Consider the following 17,587-nt stretch of genomic DNA (forward strand, 5'->3'; position numbering starts at 1 on the left):
AACTCATTCTTTGATATGTCTCTTACCTTGCCAGTTATCAACTTCATCAATGGACCAAAACAAAGTCCATAAGATTTAGGCAATTACTTAGCAAACCCCATTTTTTGCTTGATGCACCTCCAGATCTTCTAATATTCCAATTTTACCCTTCTTCTTACAAGCTTCCTCTCTCACACCACCTCAGCCTTGTCAACGTGCTTCCAGCAACTAGGCTCCTCGCCGTCCCAACTCACTCCTTCTCACCATCTTCCTCTTCATCGCAGTGAGGATTTCCCAGGGGCAGTGACTGTTACAGATTGAGAATCTATAATACATTTGACGAGAAAAGTTGTTAAGTTCGTTATGTTTCACATGTGAGAACATGAGATCATGTGTCTCAATATTTGATTACTTAAGTGTGAGCGTTACTCTTATCCCAATATTTTTGGGTTAAGTGTAAAGTGATTGAAGAAAAAAATGGCATGTTTAATTACTTGACAATAACTTGAAATAGTGTATTTTCAAATAATTCACTTATCATATTTTAATTTATCATCTTAAAAATTAGAATCAAAATTAGAATAATAATTTTATTTTATCTCATTTTTAAATATTTGTATTAAATAAAATAAATGGATTTATATTATAACTTTGGTGATTTTATATTATAAAATAATTATATTTGATCAGAGTGCGAGAAAGTATTAATGCAAAGAAAGAATTATAGTAAGCGAAAATAAATTTACAACATATGTGAATATGTATACTTCAATAAAAACAGGTCCATCACACAATATGAAATTAACATAGGATGCAATCTTTGTACCTCAAGCACCACGTAGGGGAAAGAGAAAATTGGTGAAATCATTGCACACATTGTTAATTTCTTTTGACGAAAACACAAACCACAAAGAACACAAGATTCAGTAGGAACAAACTTTTAGTAGAACAAACAAAATTCAACACTAAAAATGCTTATACTTTAGTCAGCTTGGGATGCACACTGAAAAACTGGTTTCTTTGTAGGGTTGGTGTTTCAAAATTGATTTGAGGAGAAAAAAACCTTCCTTACGGGTAAGGCATGAAGCAGGGAGTGAAATGAGAAATGTGTTTTCTTTTACTGCATTTCCATGCAAGGGAGGGGTGAAAAATAAAAATGGCATGAAACCACAACAGATTTTCTTTACACGGGTTTTCTCTTCATCAAATGGAAGAAAACTCCATCTCCCTATTCTCCTTTCTCATTTTTTTCCCCTTCCCTTAGCTATTCAATTAAATCAATTATAAAAGAGAAAAATAAAAATAAAAAGTTCATTCAAGCCAGTTCTTAAGTATTGAACTCTTAATTATTGGTTATCCCTTGCTAATTGTGATATTTGCTATTGTTAGACTGAATTGCAAGGAAGCTAATTCTGAGATAGAATTAATTTTTGAAGAAAAAAATATTAGCATTGAAATAAATTAACCCTTGAGCATTCTGAGTCCGGACACCCTTGCCTTGGACGATGTTACCTCCCCCACCCGAAATTTAACTCTTACCAAAAAATAACTAAAATAAAGTTTACAACACCATTTACTATTTAGAACAATTACAAATGGTAGCCAAATTACATGGAAAGAGAAGGGAGAAGAGAGAGATAGAAAGAGGGGCTGAAGCTCTTAAATATACCATTTTTCAATTTTCTAAATTTTCGAGGATAGTGTCACAACAAGAAGGTTCCAAGAATTTGTTTTGGTCTTGTCCATATGCTGCAATTAGTAAAGCTTCTGCCCTTCCTGAAACATTACAAATTCATTAAAACCAAAGCACATTCAAAAGGAGTATAGCAACAAACAGGAACCAATCACCACGAACACACTATCTTTTTCAGCAAATTTTCAGAAATAGAAATACATACAACTAGGGCTCAAAGAATGTTTGAAATTTTATAAGCCATGAGTAATCTGTATACATAACAGAACCATGTGTTGGCTTAAATTATATGAAATCAAGGGGTTACAGATTAACGGATCCTTGAATTGGGTAGTAAAGTATGCGTAGAAAAACTCTTTAAGTTCAATAATGCATAAGAGAAATGCCTAAAACACATTCTGATACACCTTTCAACACTTTACAGTATTGGGTGGCATATCATATTGGGGACTAAATAACCCAGGCTGGTTCACTGTTTAATAGTAGGGTCAACATAAAATGTTAGCTTATTATAGTGTTCAAAAGAAAATGTCAAAGTGTTTTCCTATCATTTCTCAAATGAAGAATATGACTATATATGCAGGCACAAGCACGGAAATCATTCATTCATTCCATTAAGCTTTTGGATAAGTGGGAATTTTACAACTTTGTAGTAGAAAAGAAATTAGAAGTTAATGCTAGCAAGGATCAAAGGTCATTTGTTCATGGACAGGGAGTGACTACTAACATTAATAGTTTCTACAACAAACTATAGCTTTTCTGGGTTCCTGATTAACACAATCTACCTATAAAAATAAATTTGTGGATGCCCTCCCCACAAAAAAAAAAAAAGGAATCCAATCAAGAGCTGCAATATGATCCACTCAAGAATGATTGTGATTACAAATATCTATGATCCATATTCGCTATAAAGGACCAGAAATTCCTTACAATAACATGACACTGGAAAGACCTTTCTAGTGATGTAACACATCATATAGAACTGGATGACAAGGTCCTTTGATAAATTGTATTATTTTTAAAATTTTAACAGTGAAATCTTAAAATGTGTAAAAGCACCTTATGATTTCTAGCATTTTGGTTAGTTTGGTTAGCATTGCCATTCTAATAAATTTTAAAGATAATTTATGATCAAGCAACATGGTAGTCAATTAAATATAGGACAAAATAAGACAAGTACCATGATCTTTTTTCCTACTTAACATGGAAGTCATTGAAGGAAATAATGTGGACGCAAGTCTCCTGCTATCATCCTGCAGTATAAAATATCCAAAAGCCATTAAAAACAAGGAAGAGTCAACAATATTAAGGAAATATCCATGAAGAACAAGCATTCCAGAATATACAGTGAATGGATAAATGTCAACATGGTGTTGCTCAAAGTTCCTTTAAGGATGTTGAGAGATACTACTCCGTTCCTATATATAAGAAACAAATACCTAATTCATCAAGACCAAAAAAAGTAGTTAATTTGGTTAACTTTAATTAATAATATCATAAATTTGAATTTTATTTCAAAAATACCCATTGAATTAAATGATTTAAGTGGTGGTTGCATTTAATGACATTACTCATTCTTTAAAGAATAACATTCTCCACCAATGAGCATGACTTATCTCATTAATAGTTTTTACAATAAATAAGGGTATAGAAGGAAATTAGCGATTAATGTATTTGAAAGTGGTCATATGTTTTTTATATTTAGGAACAAAAAAATGTTCATTTGTTTCTTATATTTAGGAACGGAGGTAGGAGTATATGTTGAAATTTTTAGGTTTTAGGTAGAGGGGGAGGAAGGGATATTAAAAGATAATCAAACATGAGAAATGTGAATCTAACACTCTTTTTTAACAGTCTCTACTATTGCTAAAATTTATTGAAAATTATAAACCTTTGTGAGACCCACCCACTTCTTATTCAATGAGTCTCTCATGATTGTGTAGTTTTCAGTAATTTTTAATCAATAATAAAGTGTGTTAGAGAATGTGTTGCTAGCATTCAGGAAAAAAGAAAAAAGAGAATGTGTTGCTAGTATTCAGCTAAAAAAAAAGATAACGTGTTGCTAGCACTCCTCATGAAACATTGAATTTATATAACTGAGATGTATGATGATGTGTTGATCTATTCTTTGATATGTTCATAAAACCCAGAGCACCAACCCTTATTTATATTATTAATAATAAAATAATCCTAGCTAACTTGAGAAACAAATCATAATAAGGAAATAGGGAAACTAATCTTAGAGAATAATCTATGATATTCCAAGATATTTTCATAAGATTTAACACTCCCCCTCAAATTAAAGCTTACTAAGTTTTAAGCTTATTTATTACAAAGAAACCCCTTTTCTTTTCTTTTTTTCCAATGATATGGACCCCATCAAAAAGACAAGGAAGCTTTGAGACAAAGCCGTCAGAGAGATTTGGGTCAAACTAAAGTTGGGGCAAGATCACATCTAAGATAAAAACTTGAACAAATGCCGAGGTCAGATCGATTGAGACACTGACCAATGGGGCCAAGACAATTTTCAGGGACTTCAGGTCTGAATCTCTAGAATGCAGGGCCAATGATGATTCACAGGGACTGCCATGGGCCAAAAGTGCTTTGAGATAGACTAGGATCAAATGGTGTATGGGACAAAAAACAAGGCTAGCACCTTCCTCCTTTCTCCCCCTCAATATTAGATTCACCTATCTTAAAAAGGACAAAGAAGTGAGTTAGGAAATTGTGACAATGACTACAAAGGACCTCTGACATGCTGCCAAAAAAACAAGGCTCCCATAAGAACCAAACAGCAGCATTTGCCCACAACCGAACAACAAAACCAGCAGCACAAAAGAGGTGACATCAAGGCAACATTAGTGAGAACAGTAATAAAAACTATCCAAGAGATGAATCAAACAAGGAACTCAAAAATTAAAAGTTTTCATCCAAAACAGACCAGGGGAGGCTGGCATACTCAACAGGACCGGAGGCAGAGACAACCCAACAGATATTGAGAAGGCAGTGCGTGAAGCACATGCACTGGCAAGAGCAACCACTGGCAAATAGTGTGTGTAGGCTTGTGAAGACTCCGATGACCATGAAAGGTGAAACTTGGAGGGATGGGCCATGGACTACATAGTAAGTCAGATCGGATCATGACTCGGTGGATAAGATGTGAGCGAATGGTGGATGGAAAAGCTGCAAACAGCAGGGCTAGTGACTAAAATTAAAGGAATGCCAAAAAGATTGTTGAGATCCCATATCGATTAGGGATTTGGCCAATGTAGTCCTTTTAAGGCTTGAGCAGTTCTCACCTTACATGCCAATTTTTGGGCTTGAGTTATGCCCTAAGTCCAAATTCTAAGAAAAATAGTATGCAAAATGTTAAGTACTAGCTTAAATGTTATCAGTTTCAGCTAACTGTCTTTTCTTTTTCATGAAAAACTAACATCACATTTTTGAGAAATAAATAAAGAAACTTTGAAACTGAAAGAAAAACTGTGCATGATAATTGGTTAACATCCGCTCTAATCTGTACAGTTAGGACCAAACCAACCTTTGTAGTCCCGTTTCCAGAGAGTTTGAATTTTGCTTTCCAAGTAAAAGATGGCACTGGAATAACAGAAAACCCTGAAGCAACTAAGATGCCAATCCACAGCCCATACCCAAATCCTCCACTCCACCAGCCCTTGAATGCAAAAGATGGAGGGGCAAAATATTAATTTTAGATAAATAAAATTAAAACACACTTTTCAAAATATTAATACAAAAAAAACTAAAACTATTATCAAAAGATCAAAACTCAAAAATGAAAAATAGACAATAGAACAAAGCAAACTACATGCATTTCGTTGAAGAAAAATCAGCTAAACTAGAAAGTTTTAACATTAAAAACTATTGCCAATTTCCGGATCGCACTTTCAGTCATTATTATTAGCAAGCATATGAACTTCACTTAAACTTGATTAGCACCAATCGTGCTAAACTTCAGAAGTCCCCACAAATATGTTAACTAGGAAAAGGCTGTTCTTCCTTCCCTGTTAAAAATGGGTTTCTATAAGAAAAACAATAGACTATTAGAAATTAGACTACTCATCTTAATAAGTAGGTAGTGCCAGCAACTAATACTTGACAACGGCCAATATCCCACCACTCCCAACATACACTGAATGTACACATCACCCTAATGACACAAGCATCTCATTCTAAATTGATTACAGTGAAAAATTGAGCAATTAATTCTGTTGCTACTCAAGGAAAATGATTTGGTCAAGCTCGGAAGGAAAAGCAATTTATACTTGCAGACTCTTTAGGCAGAGTTTTCTTCCTAACAGTGAGGACTGAGAAGTTGATATAGAATCATGTTAATTATGTCGGTCAGAAAATCACAAAAACCATATCAGAAATAATTAGAAATACTGTTTGGAAAAAAAAAACTGTTCTGCTCTGCCCCCCTGGGGCCATCCTCATTAAATAGCTAATCAGGATCTTTACAGCATAGAAATTTCAGGAGATGTTACAGATATTTACAGCAGATTAACAGGAAAGGAAATAAACTCCTAAGATTTTCTCTATAAAATTGCAACATCCAATTAAATAGTAATGACAGCCTAAAAGACAGAGTAGTCTCTAATAATATGCAATAGTAGTATATAATTAAATAACAATTATGACAGCCAAAAGGACATAAGGGGTTTTAACACATATTGAAGTCTTTAGAAAACTACAAATTACGTTCTACTTTAAGCAAGCATACCGACCTGCTTCCCATCTTGTGGATAAGGGAGTGACTGCTCTATATACGCAGTGGTTCCTGATGAAATCAAGAATCAATTTGCTAATAGTCAGCCATAAACAGTGTCAACCTTCAAAAGAAATATGAAAAGGGCAAAACAAGAATTCAAAATTACTGTAGCAAACTGAAGAATTGGTACTGAGTCTATAAGGATAGAAAAGAGTAAGTAAGCATCATTATCTCAGAAATGCTAACTAACAAACCAGAAGATTCACAAATGTGATAGGGGACAGGGAGAATGAAATACCATCAATTGATACTTCATCCAAGAGTATTTTCAGATGATACACATGAGAAATCGCAATATCAATTTAACTTTTCAAATGTAAAAGATAAACTTATGACTTTTTACATTAGATCTACTTGAAATTAGAGAAAAACAGAGAGGTAAATTGAATATTCTGTGATTGTTATTGACTTGATGCAAAACAATGACACATGTATAAATAAGGAACAGGAGAAAGAGGAAAGGATTATCCTAAATCTAGTAGAAATCAATCAGATTTCCTATGATACAGTAATCCTTCCTAAAATATAAATCTTTATAGCCATAATAACAAACAAATATAATCAGAACATAATCTACAACAATCTTTCACAATCTCAATCTCAACATCAACAACTCTTCTCAAAACTAATGACAGTCAAGTGGAGAGTAGTAAATACAACATTAACGCTTTAGAACACTAAGATTAGAAATTCTAAATACTATTGATTTACCTAATTTTTTTTATTTATTAACTATTTTGTCCATCCACAGTTTCCTTTAAATCCACATTTTGCATTATAGAAATTGATCAATAAAATATTAATCACACACACAAGTAGATAAAGATTCTTACAGTAAATCAAGGATGTAGCGGACTAGCTGTTAAGATTGAACAATGGAATAGGAAACTGAATAGTGTATTGATATATATTTTCGAAATGAAGTATAGAAACCAGAGTGAAATCTGAAAAGAACCGTGATGGAATGGAGTTAAGCTCCTTGAAAAGAGAAATGACTGAAAATAGGAAAACCCCAAATAACCTTGAGACTGAGAGAGACTTATCCCTCAGCTCACCCAAACACCCACCACCCTTCAATTCCTCCCCTGCATTCTGTTAATTTCCAACTTATATTCCTTCCATGATTTCCGCACCTACATCCCTGATCCCCCTCTCCTTGCTTGCCATCTGTACATTCTGTTACAACTCTATCTTTCCGGTTTTCAAACTCCACCTCAGCTGCCATAATCAAACCCACATTGCCTCTGGGCCCATTTTCCTCTCCCACTCTCCCTTCAGTATTTTTCTTTCCATTTCTCCTATATACTTGTGAAATGGGCCTAACAGTAGCCTGGACTCAGCATATCATAGTCACAATCTCAACAGAGCATAATAAGATTCGTACGAGATCATAATATAAGTCTCAACAGTCAACATATCATAATAATCTTAAATAATAAGAAAATAGAAAAGATAAGAAATCAATAACTTTACCATCAAGACTAACAACTACTACCCCTGTCCCTAAATATAAGACTCTCTTTAAATTTGTTTGTCCCCTTTTATAAGATTATTTTCAACTTGTTGCATTATTTTTTTTTACTAAAATAACTTTAGTTACTTTACAATAAACACTATAAATTAATAAGATAATTTCATTCTCTCTCTTATAAGAATTGGAGAAGAAGACTAGCACACATTAATTAATTAGGTAGAAAGTAATTAAGTGGAAAAGGAGTGAGATGATGAGTCTCAATACTTTTAAGGATAATTTTGAAAAAATAACACAAATTGCTAACATATTTAATGTTACTAACTAAATTAACTAACTTTCTTAATGAGTGTGAAATGAATTAGTTAAGAGAGTCTTATATTTAGGGACGGGGTAGTATTACAAAATGACAAAACAGATAATTGAATCAAATTCTACAATGATTAATTTTCCACCATTTGTATAAATAGAAGCAAATAGTTAGTTGAAGCACATAGTCCAAAAGAGGAAGTTTAGAAAAAAGATCTGCACATTTATGTAGAGATAAAAATAGAGAAATATAGTATACCAATTGGAGCACGAAAACCACAAACCAACTCAACAACAGACTTGGCATCTAAGCGTCTTCGGGTTGTCTTGTTCTTGCCAACAAGTATTTTGACATGAGGAGAGTCAAATACCTGCATATGTTGGAGTAATGATATAATAACATCATTTTGAAATATTGAGACAATATTATGAACATAATCTAGTAGCAGATTTTAAAATAAGAATCAAGGGGCCTAGAGGATCTAATGCAGAATCATTTCACAAAAGTGGAAAGGAATACAATTTACTGTTGAGATCAATCCTCATCCAGATTCTGTTGCCTCTTCATTATGAAGAAACCTAAGAGTAGAGTAATACTGTATACGCCATCAGTCATCAGTCAACATTGTAATTTATCAATTACTCCCCATAATTCATATTCATAAGATGCTTTTATAAGGAATGGGTAGACTACAATTTCCTGCCTGATTCTTTTTCATTATGATGATTACAAAAGATCACTCGTTTTGGCTCCTACTATGGTAGTGAAAATATGATTTACATCCACAAAAAAGGATACAAGTTTTCACGCACTATTGCACTTACCACCTTAATGCAGAGCAACCTCTCATAATTTTAATACCAAACAACAGTTCAACTACTATCAGCATTGTCCCTTCTTCATATACCCATATATCACTTCCATTTCTTCTTGCTATCTAGATTACCAGATATGCATAGGTGCTTGTGCATTGCTTAAAACTGTGCAAGCCTCAAATACTTGAGCACAAAGCCTTAATCCCATCCATGCTTTATACCTACACCACTTGTGTGCAGGATTTCTTCATGCAAAGTTTGCAGTCAGTAGGATTATATATGCATAGAGAAGGAGAGAGAATGAGAGGAGAGAGAAACAGAGGGTGGGAGAGAGTGAGAGAGAGAGGTAAGGCTTTCGAGAGAGACAGAGTGAGGCTGAGAGAGAGGCACCAATATACGCAAAACAGACTCAAGGATAGGAATCAGCGACACTGCAATCAAACAAACTGGCGAGATCGGACCGAGATAACGTCATTCTACTTCACGCGATTCTCCGACGAATGCACTGAGAAGGAGTTATGGCAACATTTCAAAAAATGGGGAGACGTCCGGGAGATATTTATCTCAAAACAACGTAACAAGAACGGGAGAAGGTATGGTTTTGTTAGATTCAAGGGAGTTGAGGACGAACGAAAACTGGAGAGTCAATTGGACAATATGGTTATAGGAGGACTGAAACTATATGTTAATCTTCCACGATACGGGAGACAGAGGGGAGAAAAGAAGACTACGGAGGTGTTACAGCCTCAACCACACAATCCCCCCATTTGGAACAAGCATGAGGTAGCCCATCATACACAGAGGAATAGAAGAACATACCACTTGTCCTATGCGGAGGCAGTAGCAGGCAGGAGGAATGGAACTCACACCCATGAAGATGGTTTGTCGTCAGTACATCTCGAGCCATCTACAGAAATGGAAAAATGGCTGAAAGAGGGGTGGGTGGGGAGGATGACGAACCCAGGGAGATTTCACAATGTCGAAGATGAACTTAGGTGGGATTACGGAATGGATGTCACAGTAAAATATTTAGGGGATGATATGGTTCTGGTACTTGGCTTGAATGCTGACAGAGCTGACGAGTTGGTTCACGGGGAGGACAACACTCCCATGTTCTACTCGTTGCAGAAGTGGACGCCGGCCCTACGCTCGGGACACAGGTTGATGTGGGTACAATGTTGGGGAATCCCGATCATTGCATGGGACCAATCATCTATTAAGAAGATAGTGGGGGTGATGGGGGAGCTGGTGGAGTTTGATGAGGATGTTGAGAATCGACGGCGGATGGACAGAGCGCGGGTACTCATCAAGACACCATGGAAACCCGCCATTCAGCATACTGTACATGCCTACCTGGGAACAGAGATGTTTGAGGTCCGTATATTGGAGGAAAGGGGTATCGATGACGCGAGGTGCTTGGGCAAAAGCTGCAGCGAGGCCACGTCGTCGGAAGAAATAGATTCTGACGGCAGCTTTATGGCATCACCGACATCAAAGACCTCAAGGTCGTCGGCGTCACCAACCACCAAGGGCTCAGGACTGCCGGCGATCGAGAACGGAGAACGGAACCCAGTGGGGGAGCTGCGATTGCACGGCAACTACTCAGCAGGTGGAGACGCAGCAGGAGACGCTGCAGTCCGGTCACCGGCGTTACCCGATAGTCACTCCTATGCGCAAGGACCGTCGGATAATAGAAAAATCTGGCAGTTAAAGGAGTCAAATCTGAAAGGTAGCGCAGAGGAAGGTGACGCGGTGATGCATGCAGAACGGGCAGCGGGATTCTCGAATGAAACAGCTTGTGACATTCCTTTTGCGGAATGGAGACAAGTCGGCAGCAAGGAGAGAGGGGAACCAGAAAGAAGGTTAAGCACGGAAAAGGAAAAGGAGAGAGAAAATGCCATGGGTACAGAGTCTGGACAGACAGCATGCAAAGACTTAATCTTGAAGGAAACATCACGTGAGGATATTGTGGAAAGCCAAATTTCAAACACAGTGGGCTTTACTAGCCACACCCCTCCCACAACACCTAAACACACCACTTTAAGCCCACATATTACCCTTCCTCGTCCACCTACTCCTTGGAAGGTGTTCTCACGTACGAGAAGGGGCAGAAAGCTCCATACAGAATGCTGCCAACATTCCAAAGCCCAAAATTCAGGCCCACAACTGCAACAGCCAAACACCCAACAGCAACAGCAGATCTCAAGCCCACGGGAACAGAGGCAATTGGATCAAGAGGAGGAAGGAGACCAAGGTCAGCTTAACAATGACCACAGAGGAGATTCACTGGAACAACATACAGTGGAGGAGACAGGGTCAGCAGAAAACAAGCAACAGGAAGCAAAAGAATTATGGGAGTTAGCAAAACAGCTGGGGGTATCTGGAATGAAAAATCAGGAGGAAATGGTGGAGAAATTCATGAACATGGAGGTTAGAGACAGCAAGGTAGCAGAGAAAGGGGGGAATCAAAGCTATATATCATGAATATTATCACATACAACGTCAGAGGACTAGGGAGGGGGGTCAAGTGGGCAGCAATAAGGCGACTAATTAAAAAAGAAAATGCAGATATGATATGTTTACAGGAAATCAAGAGGAACACAATAGAAAATTCGTGGTGTCAGACAATGTGGGGAGATCCTGATGTATCATGGGCGATGCAGCCGGCAAATAACTTAGCGGGGGGTATCTTATGTATGTGGAGCGAAAAATCGTTCAAGCTTGAGAGGAAAGTCATTGGTGAAGGATTCATTTGGCTGACAGGGCAGTGGTTAAAGGAAGCAGTGCAGGTGCATATTGTAGCTGTATACTCTCCATGTGATGTGCAAAACAAAAGAATCTTGTGGAATACCATTAAACAGCTGAAATCATCAATCCAAGGCGGGCTATGGTGCATTTTGGGGGATTTCAATAACATTAGACATCCTTCGGAGAGAGTCGGAGTCAGCCAGAGAGGATTGGCTGAAGGAAGTATACAAGAATTCAATGAGTGGATAGGTGAATTAGAAGTGGAAGAAGCTCCATGGATAGGTAAAAAATTTACCTGGTTCAGGCCCAATGGAACTGCAAAAAGTAAGCTGGATAGATCCCTAATATCCCCAGAATGGCTCGCAAAATGGCCAGGAAGCTTGCAACAGCCACTAGATAGAAATTTTTCAGATCATTGCCCGGTTGTACTAAGGTCAAAGATTGTTGATTGGGGTCCTAAACCGTTCCGCATCCTCGATTGTTGGCTCTTGGACAAGTCATTTGCATCTGTAGTGCAGGAATGCTGGCAGTCACATAACCAAGGGGGTTGGGGAGGTTTTATGCTTAAAGAAAAGCTTAAAAGACTCAAACAGCGGTTGAAGGAATGGAACAAAGAGCAATTCGGTGACACTTTCAAGAAATTCAAGAAGGTGGAGGGAGAGTTAAACCAATTTGAAGAAAGCACAATCAACAAACAGCTCTCTCCTCAAGAGGTTCTCAAAAGGAACCAGCTCCAAGAAGAGGTGTGGTTAGCTGCTCAACATCACGAATCCCTTCTAAGGCAGAAAGCTAGAGTGAGATGGTTAAAAGAAGGCGATTGCAATTCTCGATACTTTCACCTATTGATCAATGCAAGTCGCAAAAATAACACAGTGAGTGGTGTTTGGATTGATGGAGCATGGATTGAGGAACCAAAGAAGGTGAAGGAGGCTGCTAGATCATACTTCTATAACAGATTCTGAGAAGAGAACCAGCAAAGACCCCGTCTTGATGGCATTCCTTTTCGGTCTATCAATCAGCATCACAATGCCATGCTAACGGGCAGATTTGAGGAGGATGAAATAAAGGAGGCAGTCTGGGGCTGCGGGAGTGAGAAAAGTCCGGGACCGGATGGTATTAACTTTAAATTTATCAAAAGTTTTTGGTCCATTTTAAAACCGGATATTTTGAGATTTTTGGATGAGTTCTATGTTAACGGTATTTTCCCGAGGGGCAGCAATGCTTCGTTCATAGTCCTTATCCCAAAGGTGAAAAATCCACAACATTTGGAGGAGTATAGACCAATTTCACTCATTGGATGCATGTACAAGATCGTGGCTAAATTATTGGCTAATAGGATGAAGAAAATCATGTCAGTCGTTATAGACGAGAGACAAGCAGCTTTCATAGAAGGTAGACATCTGCTTCAATCTGCACTTATAGCAAATGAAGTGGTGGAAGAGGCTAGAAGAGGTCAGAAGCCATGTATTGTCTTTAAGGTCGATTATGAGAAGGCCTACGATTCGGTCTCCTGGGACTTCCTGATATATATGCTCAACAGATTGGGTTTTTCCTCCAAATGGATTCAGTGGATAGAGGGTTGCCTGAAATCTGCATCCATCTCCGTGTTGATCAATGGTAGTCCTTCGCTTGAGTTCTCACCACAGCGAGGCCTCAGGCAAGGTGACCCATTAGCACCTTTTCTTTTTAACATTGTGGCGGAAGCATTGAATGGTTTGGTGAGAGAGGCTGTCAACAAATCCTTGTACAGGGGTTTCACTGTTGGCTCAAATAATGTGGATATTAGTATTCTCCAATATGTGGATGATACTATATTATTTGGAGAGGCATCCATGGAGAACATAAGAGCAATCAAAGCCATTTTGAGGATTTTTGAGCTGGCATCAGGCTTAAAAATTAATTTTGCTAAGAGCTGTTTTGGCGCAATTGGCATGTCGGAGAGGTGGACTTCCGAGGCAGCTAGATGTTTGAATTGTAGTCAGCTATCCTTCCCTTTTGTCTATTTAGGAATTCCTATTGGTGCCAACCCGAGGAGAGACCACATGTGGGAACCTATTATCAACAAGTGTGAGAGAGCTTTAGCTAAGTGGAAGCAAAGACATCTTTCATTCGGGGGGAGAGTGACCCTAATCCAATCAGTTTTAACCTCTATTCCTATCTATTATTTGTCTTTTTTCAGGATTCCAAAGAAGGTGATGGATAAATTAGTACGTGTGCAAAGAAGATTCTTGTGGGGAGGAGGATCGGACAACAATAAAATTGCTTGGATCAAATGGGAGACCGTTTGCCTTCCAAAAGAAAAAGGTGGTCTGGGTATTAAGGATATAAACATGTTCAACCTTGCACTCCTAGGCAAATGGAGATGGAACATGTTTCACAATGAAGGCCAGCTGTGGGTAAGAATACTGGAGTCTAAATATGGAGGATGGAGGGGATTGGATGTAGCAACTAATGATAAAAAACAGTCTTTGTGGTGGAGGGATCTAAAATCAGTTTTTCACACATCACAGCAAGGGGAGGAATTAAAAAGGGGTATAAAGTGGAGAATTGGATGTGGGGATAGGATAAAATTCTGGGAGGATGAATGGATTGAAGGAGAGGCAGCATTGGGAGCAAAATACCCACGACTGTCACTAATTTCATGCCAACAAAATCAGTTAATCCAGCACATGGGAGACTACAAGGAAGCGGGATGGGAGTGGAAGCTTGCTTGGAGAAGGCCGCTGTTCGATAACGAGGTACTCATGGCTGCCAATTTTCTAAATGATATTGAAAGACAGCCTATTCAGATGCACAGAAGAGATGGGTGGTTGTGGAGGGGAGATCCAAGTGGCCATTACACCGCGCAATCAGCATACAAGTTGTTGAGAGAAGCGTCAGCCGAAGGGATACACGATACTGCATATCATGAATTGTGGAAACTGAAGGTACCACTCAAGTATGCAATATTTGGTTGGAGGCTAATTAGGGACAGGTTACCTACCAAAATTAACTTACACAGAAGACAAGTAGCAATCTCGGATACTAGCTGCCCTCTATGTAGGAATGAGGTGGAAGATGCAGGCCATTTGTTTTTTCACTGCAGAAAAGTTACCCCCTTATGGTGGGAATCACTGTCATGGGTGAGTCAATCTCATGTTTTCCCGAAAGACCCAAAGATGCATTTCCTACAACATGCTCTAACTACGACCAGTGGTTCGCGGGCCAGAAGATGGAAGTGGTGGTGGATAGCTGTCACATGGACCATTTGGAAGCAGAGAAATAAGATAATATTCTCCAATGAGGACTTTGACAGCAACAAAGTCATGGATGACGCAGTTTTTTTGCTTTGGACATGGATGAGGAATCTAGAGAAGGATTTTCCTATGCATTTTAACCAATGGTCTAGTAACATTTCTGCAGGGTTCATGTAACAGTTTGTATCTAATCTAGTTTGTTCTAGTTGGGGTAGCCAACTGCGGTTCCTCTCCTAACTCCATTTTAGTCAGTTTTGGAACCAATTCTGTGTTGGGCATCCCAATATTTGTAATTAAGTACCTCTGGTACTAAATTAATATATATTATATATTTTTGCAGAGCAAAAAAAAAAAAAAAACATCTAGGATCCTTCTGCAAACATTTTAGCTAAAATGTGCTAATAAAAATCTAGTGTACTACCCCCATTGGAACTCACTTATTCCTTTTAGATGAATATCTCCTTCCTCAATGGAACATACAATTAAACAAGTAAATAGCATAACAAGACACATGTTACAAACACCAAAAACATGAAGGCACAATCATCTACAAGAAGACTAATTCCATTTAAATCCAATCCTCTACTAGTCAATATGCTACAGTATCTACCAGCACAACAAGAAAAACACTGCATATAGGTTATAGATGACATTATTGATATCCATTAACACTCCTTTTACTCCACAACATCCCATTCACTGACATAAACATAATACCCATAGTTAACCAAATTTGACCAGGCCACAATCCTTCTATACCAAAATAGACACATTCAGAGCCTAACCTCATCCGTGAAATACAGCCCATCCATGCTCACTAAAATCCATGCATTCAAAACCATGCAAAACCCATCTCAGCACATCCTAAACCACATCCAACCCCAACAAATTCTTTAGGCAAAAACCATTGTGCAGCACACATGTATCACTTCAAATTTCATTTTTTTTCCCACCTAAAGTTTCTCACTACTGATAAAGTAACACCAGGGTTTCAAAATAAGGTCCATGACTAACATCAAGGTTTTTGTTGTCACTGAGGCACAATTGCAGCCGCATTGACCGCATTTGTTGTCAATTTTCCACAATATCAAGGATTGCAGCAAAACCATGATCACAATCACATGTAGCACTTCAAAAATTTCATTTTTTTTTTCACCTAAAGTTTCTCACTACTGATAAAGTAGTCAAGGTTTTAAAAATGGTCTGCGACCACAATTCCAGCCTCAACATCAAAGTTTTGGGGTCACCACAACCACAATTGCAGCCACATTGGCCATATTTGTCTATAATTTCCCATAATATCAAGGATCACAACAAGAATGTGACCGCAACAGCAATTTAAAACCTCAACTAACGCTAGCTATCAAACCATGTAACAAATGACAAATATGAAAAAACTTAATCCAACAGAGACAAAAAGAAGCATGGTACCTGAGCCGAACAAACAGAACCGTGTGTTTTCAACAGTGCAACAGCGCCAGAGACATCTGGGTCAATTCCAAGGACCCATTTGGAGCCGTCATTTTGGTGGGTCGGTTCATGCTCTCCATTCAAAAGATGTGTTTTTTCTGGAAAAGGGTTAGAGAGTGAAGCCAACCAATTCTCTTTGAATTGAGTATCAGAAGCCTTGACCCTACGCTTTTTGCCAGGGACTATGATTTGAGGGTCACTCAGATTCTGGGTTTGGGTGAGGGTAGTAGTAGTAGAAGAAGAAGAAGCACAAAAGGCCCTGAAGTGAATGGAGGAAATTGTGAATTTGAGTTTGGGAAATCGTTTGTTCATGAAATGGAATTGGAGTTGACGGAACTGTGGTGTGAAATGTAGAGATTCCATGAAAAAAAAAACTCACATACAGAATGAATGAATGGGTTAAGAGATAGAAGGGAGGGAAGAAACGGACCTAAACAAAATCAAATTAATATATTTTCCCTTTTTATTGCATTTGTCGATCAAGACGTTATGCCTTTAAATGTTTGTTATGGTTGAAAGAAAATGATAAGGGAGGATTGGGTTTATTCCCACGTAATAATCTTTGGATTCATGAGGAAGAGGAATGAAAAACTTCAAATATCACTTACTAACATTTGCATTAAAGATTAATCTAATAATTAGTCTAAAGAATCAAAATTTGTTGGAATATTTTAAAGTTTTGTATAAATATTTATTTTGGTTTACGGATGTGTTAAGTATTAACATTTTAATTTTAAAAGATAAAAAATTTAAATTTAATTATCGAAAGTGAAACAAACACAGTAAATTGGTCGTATTATTAACTCTTCTGGGCTAATGTTAATGTTTCTTCCTATATAACATGTGGTCTCATCTCCCTACATAACATGTGATCTCATTTCCCAACATGTGGTCTCCTCCTTACTTGGCAATTCCTATGTGTAGATAAATTACTCTATATCTCATAGTATGTTTTATAATGGGTTAAGTCATTAATATTGAATTTTTTTTATCCTCCCTTCTTTTAAAAATGCAATGACAAATTAACTCCTAACATTTCAACAGACAATCTAGGGTATGTGATATATTAAGTGTTA

At 37.6% G+C, this 17,587-nt stretch overlaps 1 protein-coding gene across 1 annotated transcript; it reads right to left on the reverse strand.

Moving 5' to 3' along the window:
- Nucleotides 1-1,534: 1,534 nt before the first annotated feature.
- On the reverse strand, nt 1,535-17,075 carry LOC100790125 (Holliday junction resolvase MOC1, chloroplastic). The gene is made up of 6 exons (XM_003545927.5): nt 16,473-17,075; nt 8,501-8,612; nt 6,418-6,470; nt 5,214-5,345; nt 2,853-2,925; nt 1,535-1,755 (listed from the first exon to the last, which is right to left on the reverse strand). Exons 1-6 carry the CDS (start codon nt 16,872-16,874, stop codon nt 1,655-1,657), a joined length of 873 nt encoding a protein of 290 aa, XP_003545975.1. The 5' UTR covers nt 16,875-17,075; the 3' UTR covers nt 1,535-1,654.
- Nucleotides 17,076-17,587: the final 512 nt, after the last annotated feature.

The sequence above is a fragment of the Glycine max genome, chromosome 15 (genome assembly GCF_000004515.6).
Source record: "Glycine max cultivar Williams 82 chromosome 15, Glycine_max_v4.0, whole genome shotgun sequence".
Lineage (NCBI taxonomy): Eukaryota > Viridiplantae > Streptophyta > Magnoliopsida > Fabales > Fabaceae > Glycine > Glycine max.

What these genes read in the sequence shown, in the direction of transcription:
- LOC100790125 (XM_003545927.5), bottom strand. Translation starts at nt 16,874, where the DNA reads ATGGAATCTCTACATTTCACACCACAGTTCCGTCAACTCCAATTCCAT. An exon ending in CTGGAAACGGGACTACAAAG is followed by an intron (nt 2,926 to 5,213) that starts GTTGGTTTGGTC and finishes TTTATACTGCAG; the next exon opens with GATGATAGCAGGAGACTTGC. An exon ending in AAGTAGGAAAAAAGATCATG is followed by an intron (nt 1,756 to 2,852) that starts GTACTTGTCTTA and finishes GTAATGTTTCAG; the next exon opens with GAAGGGCAGAAGCTTTACTA.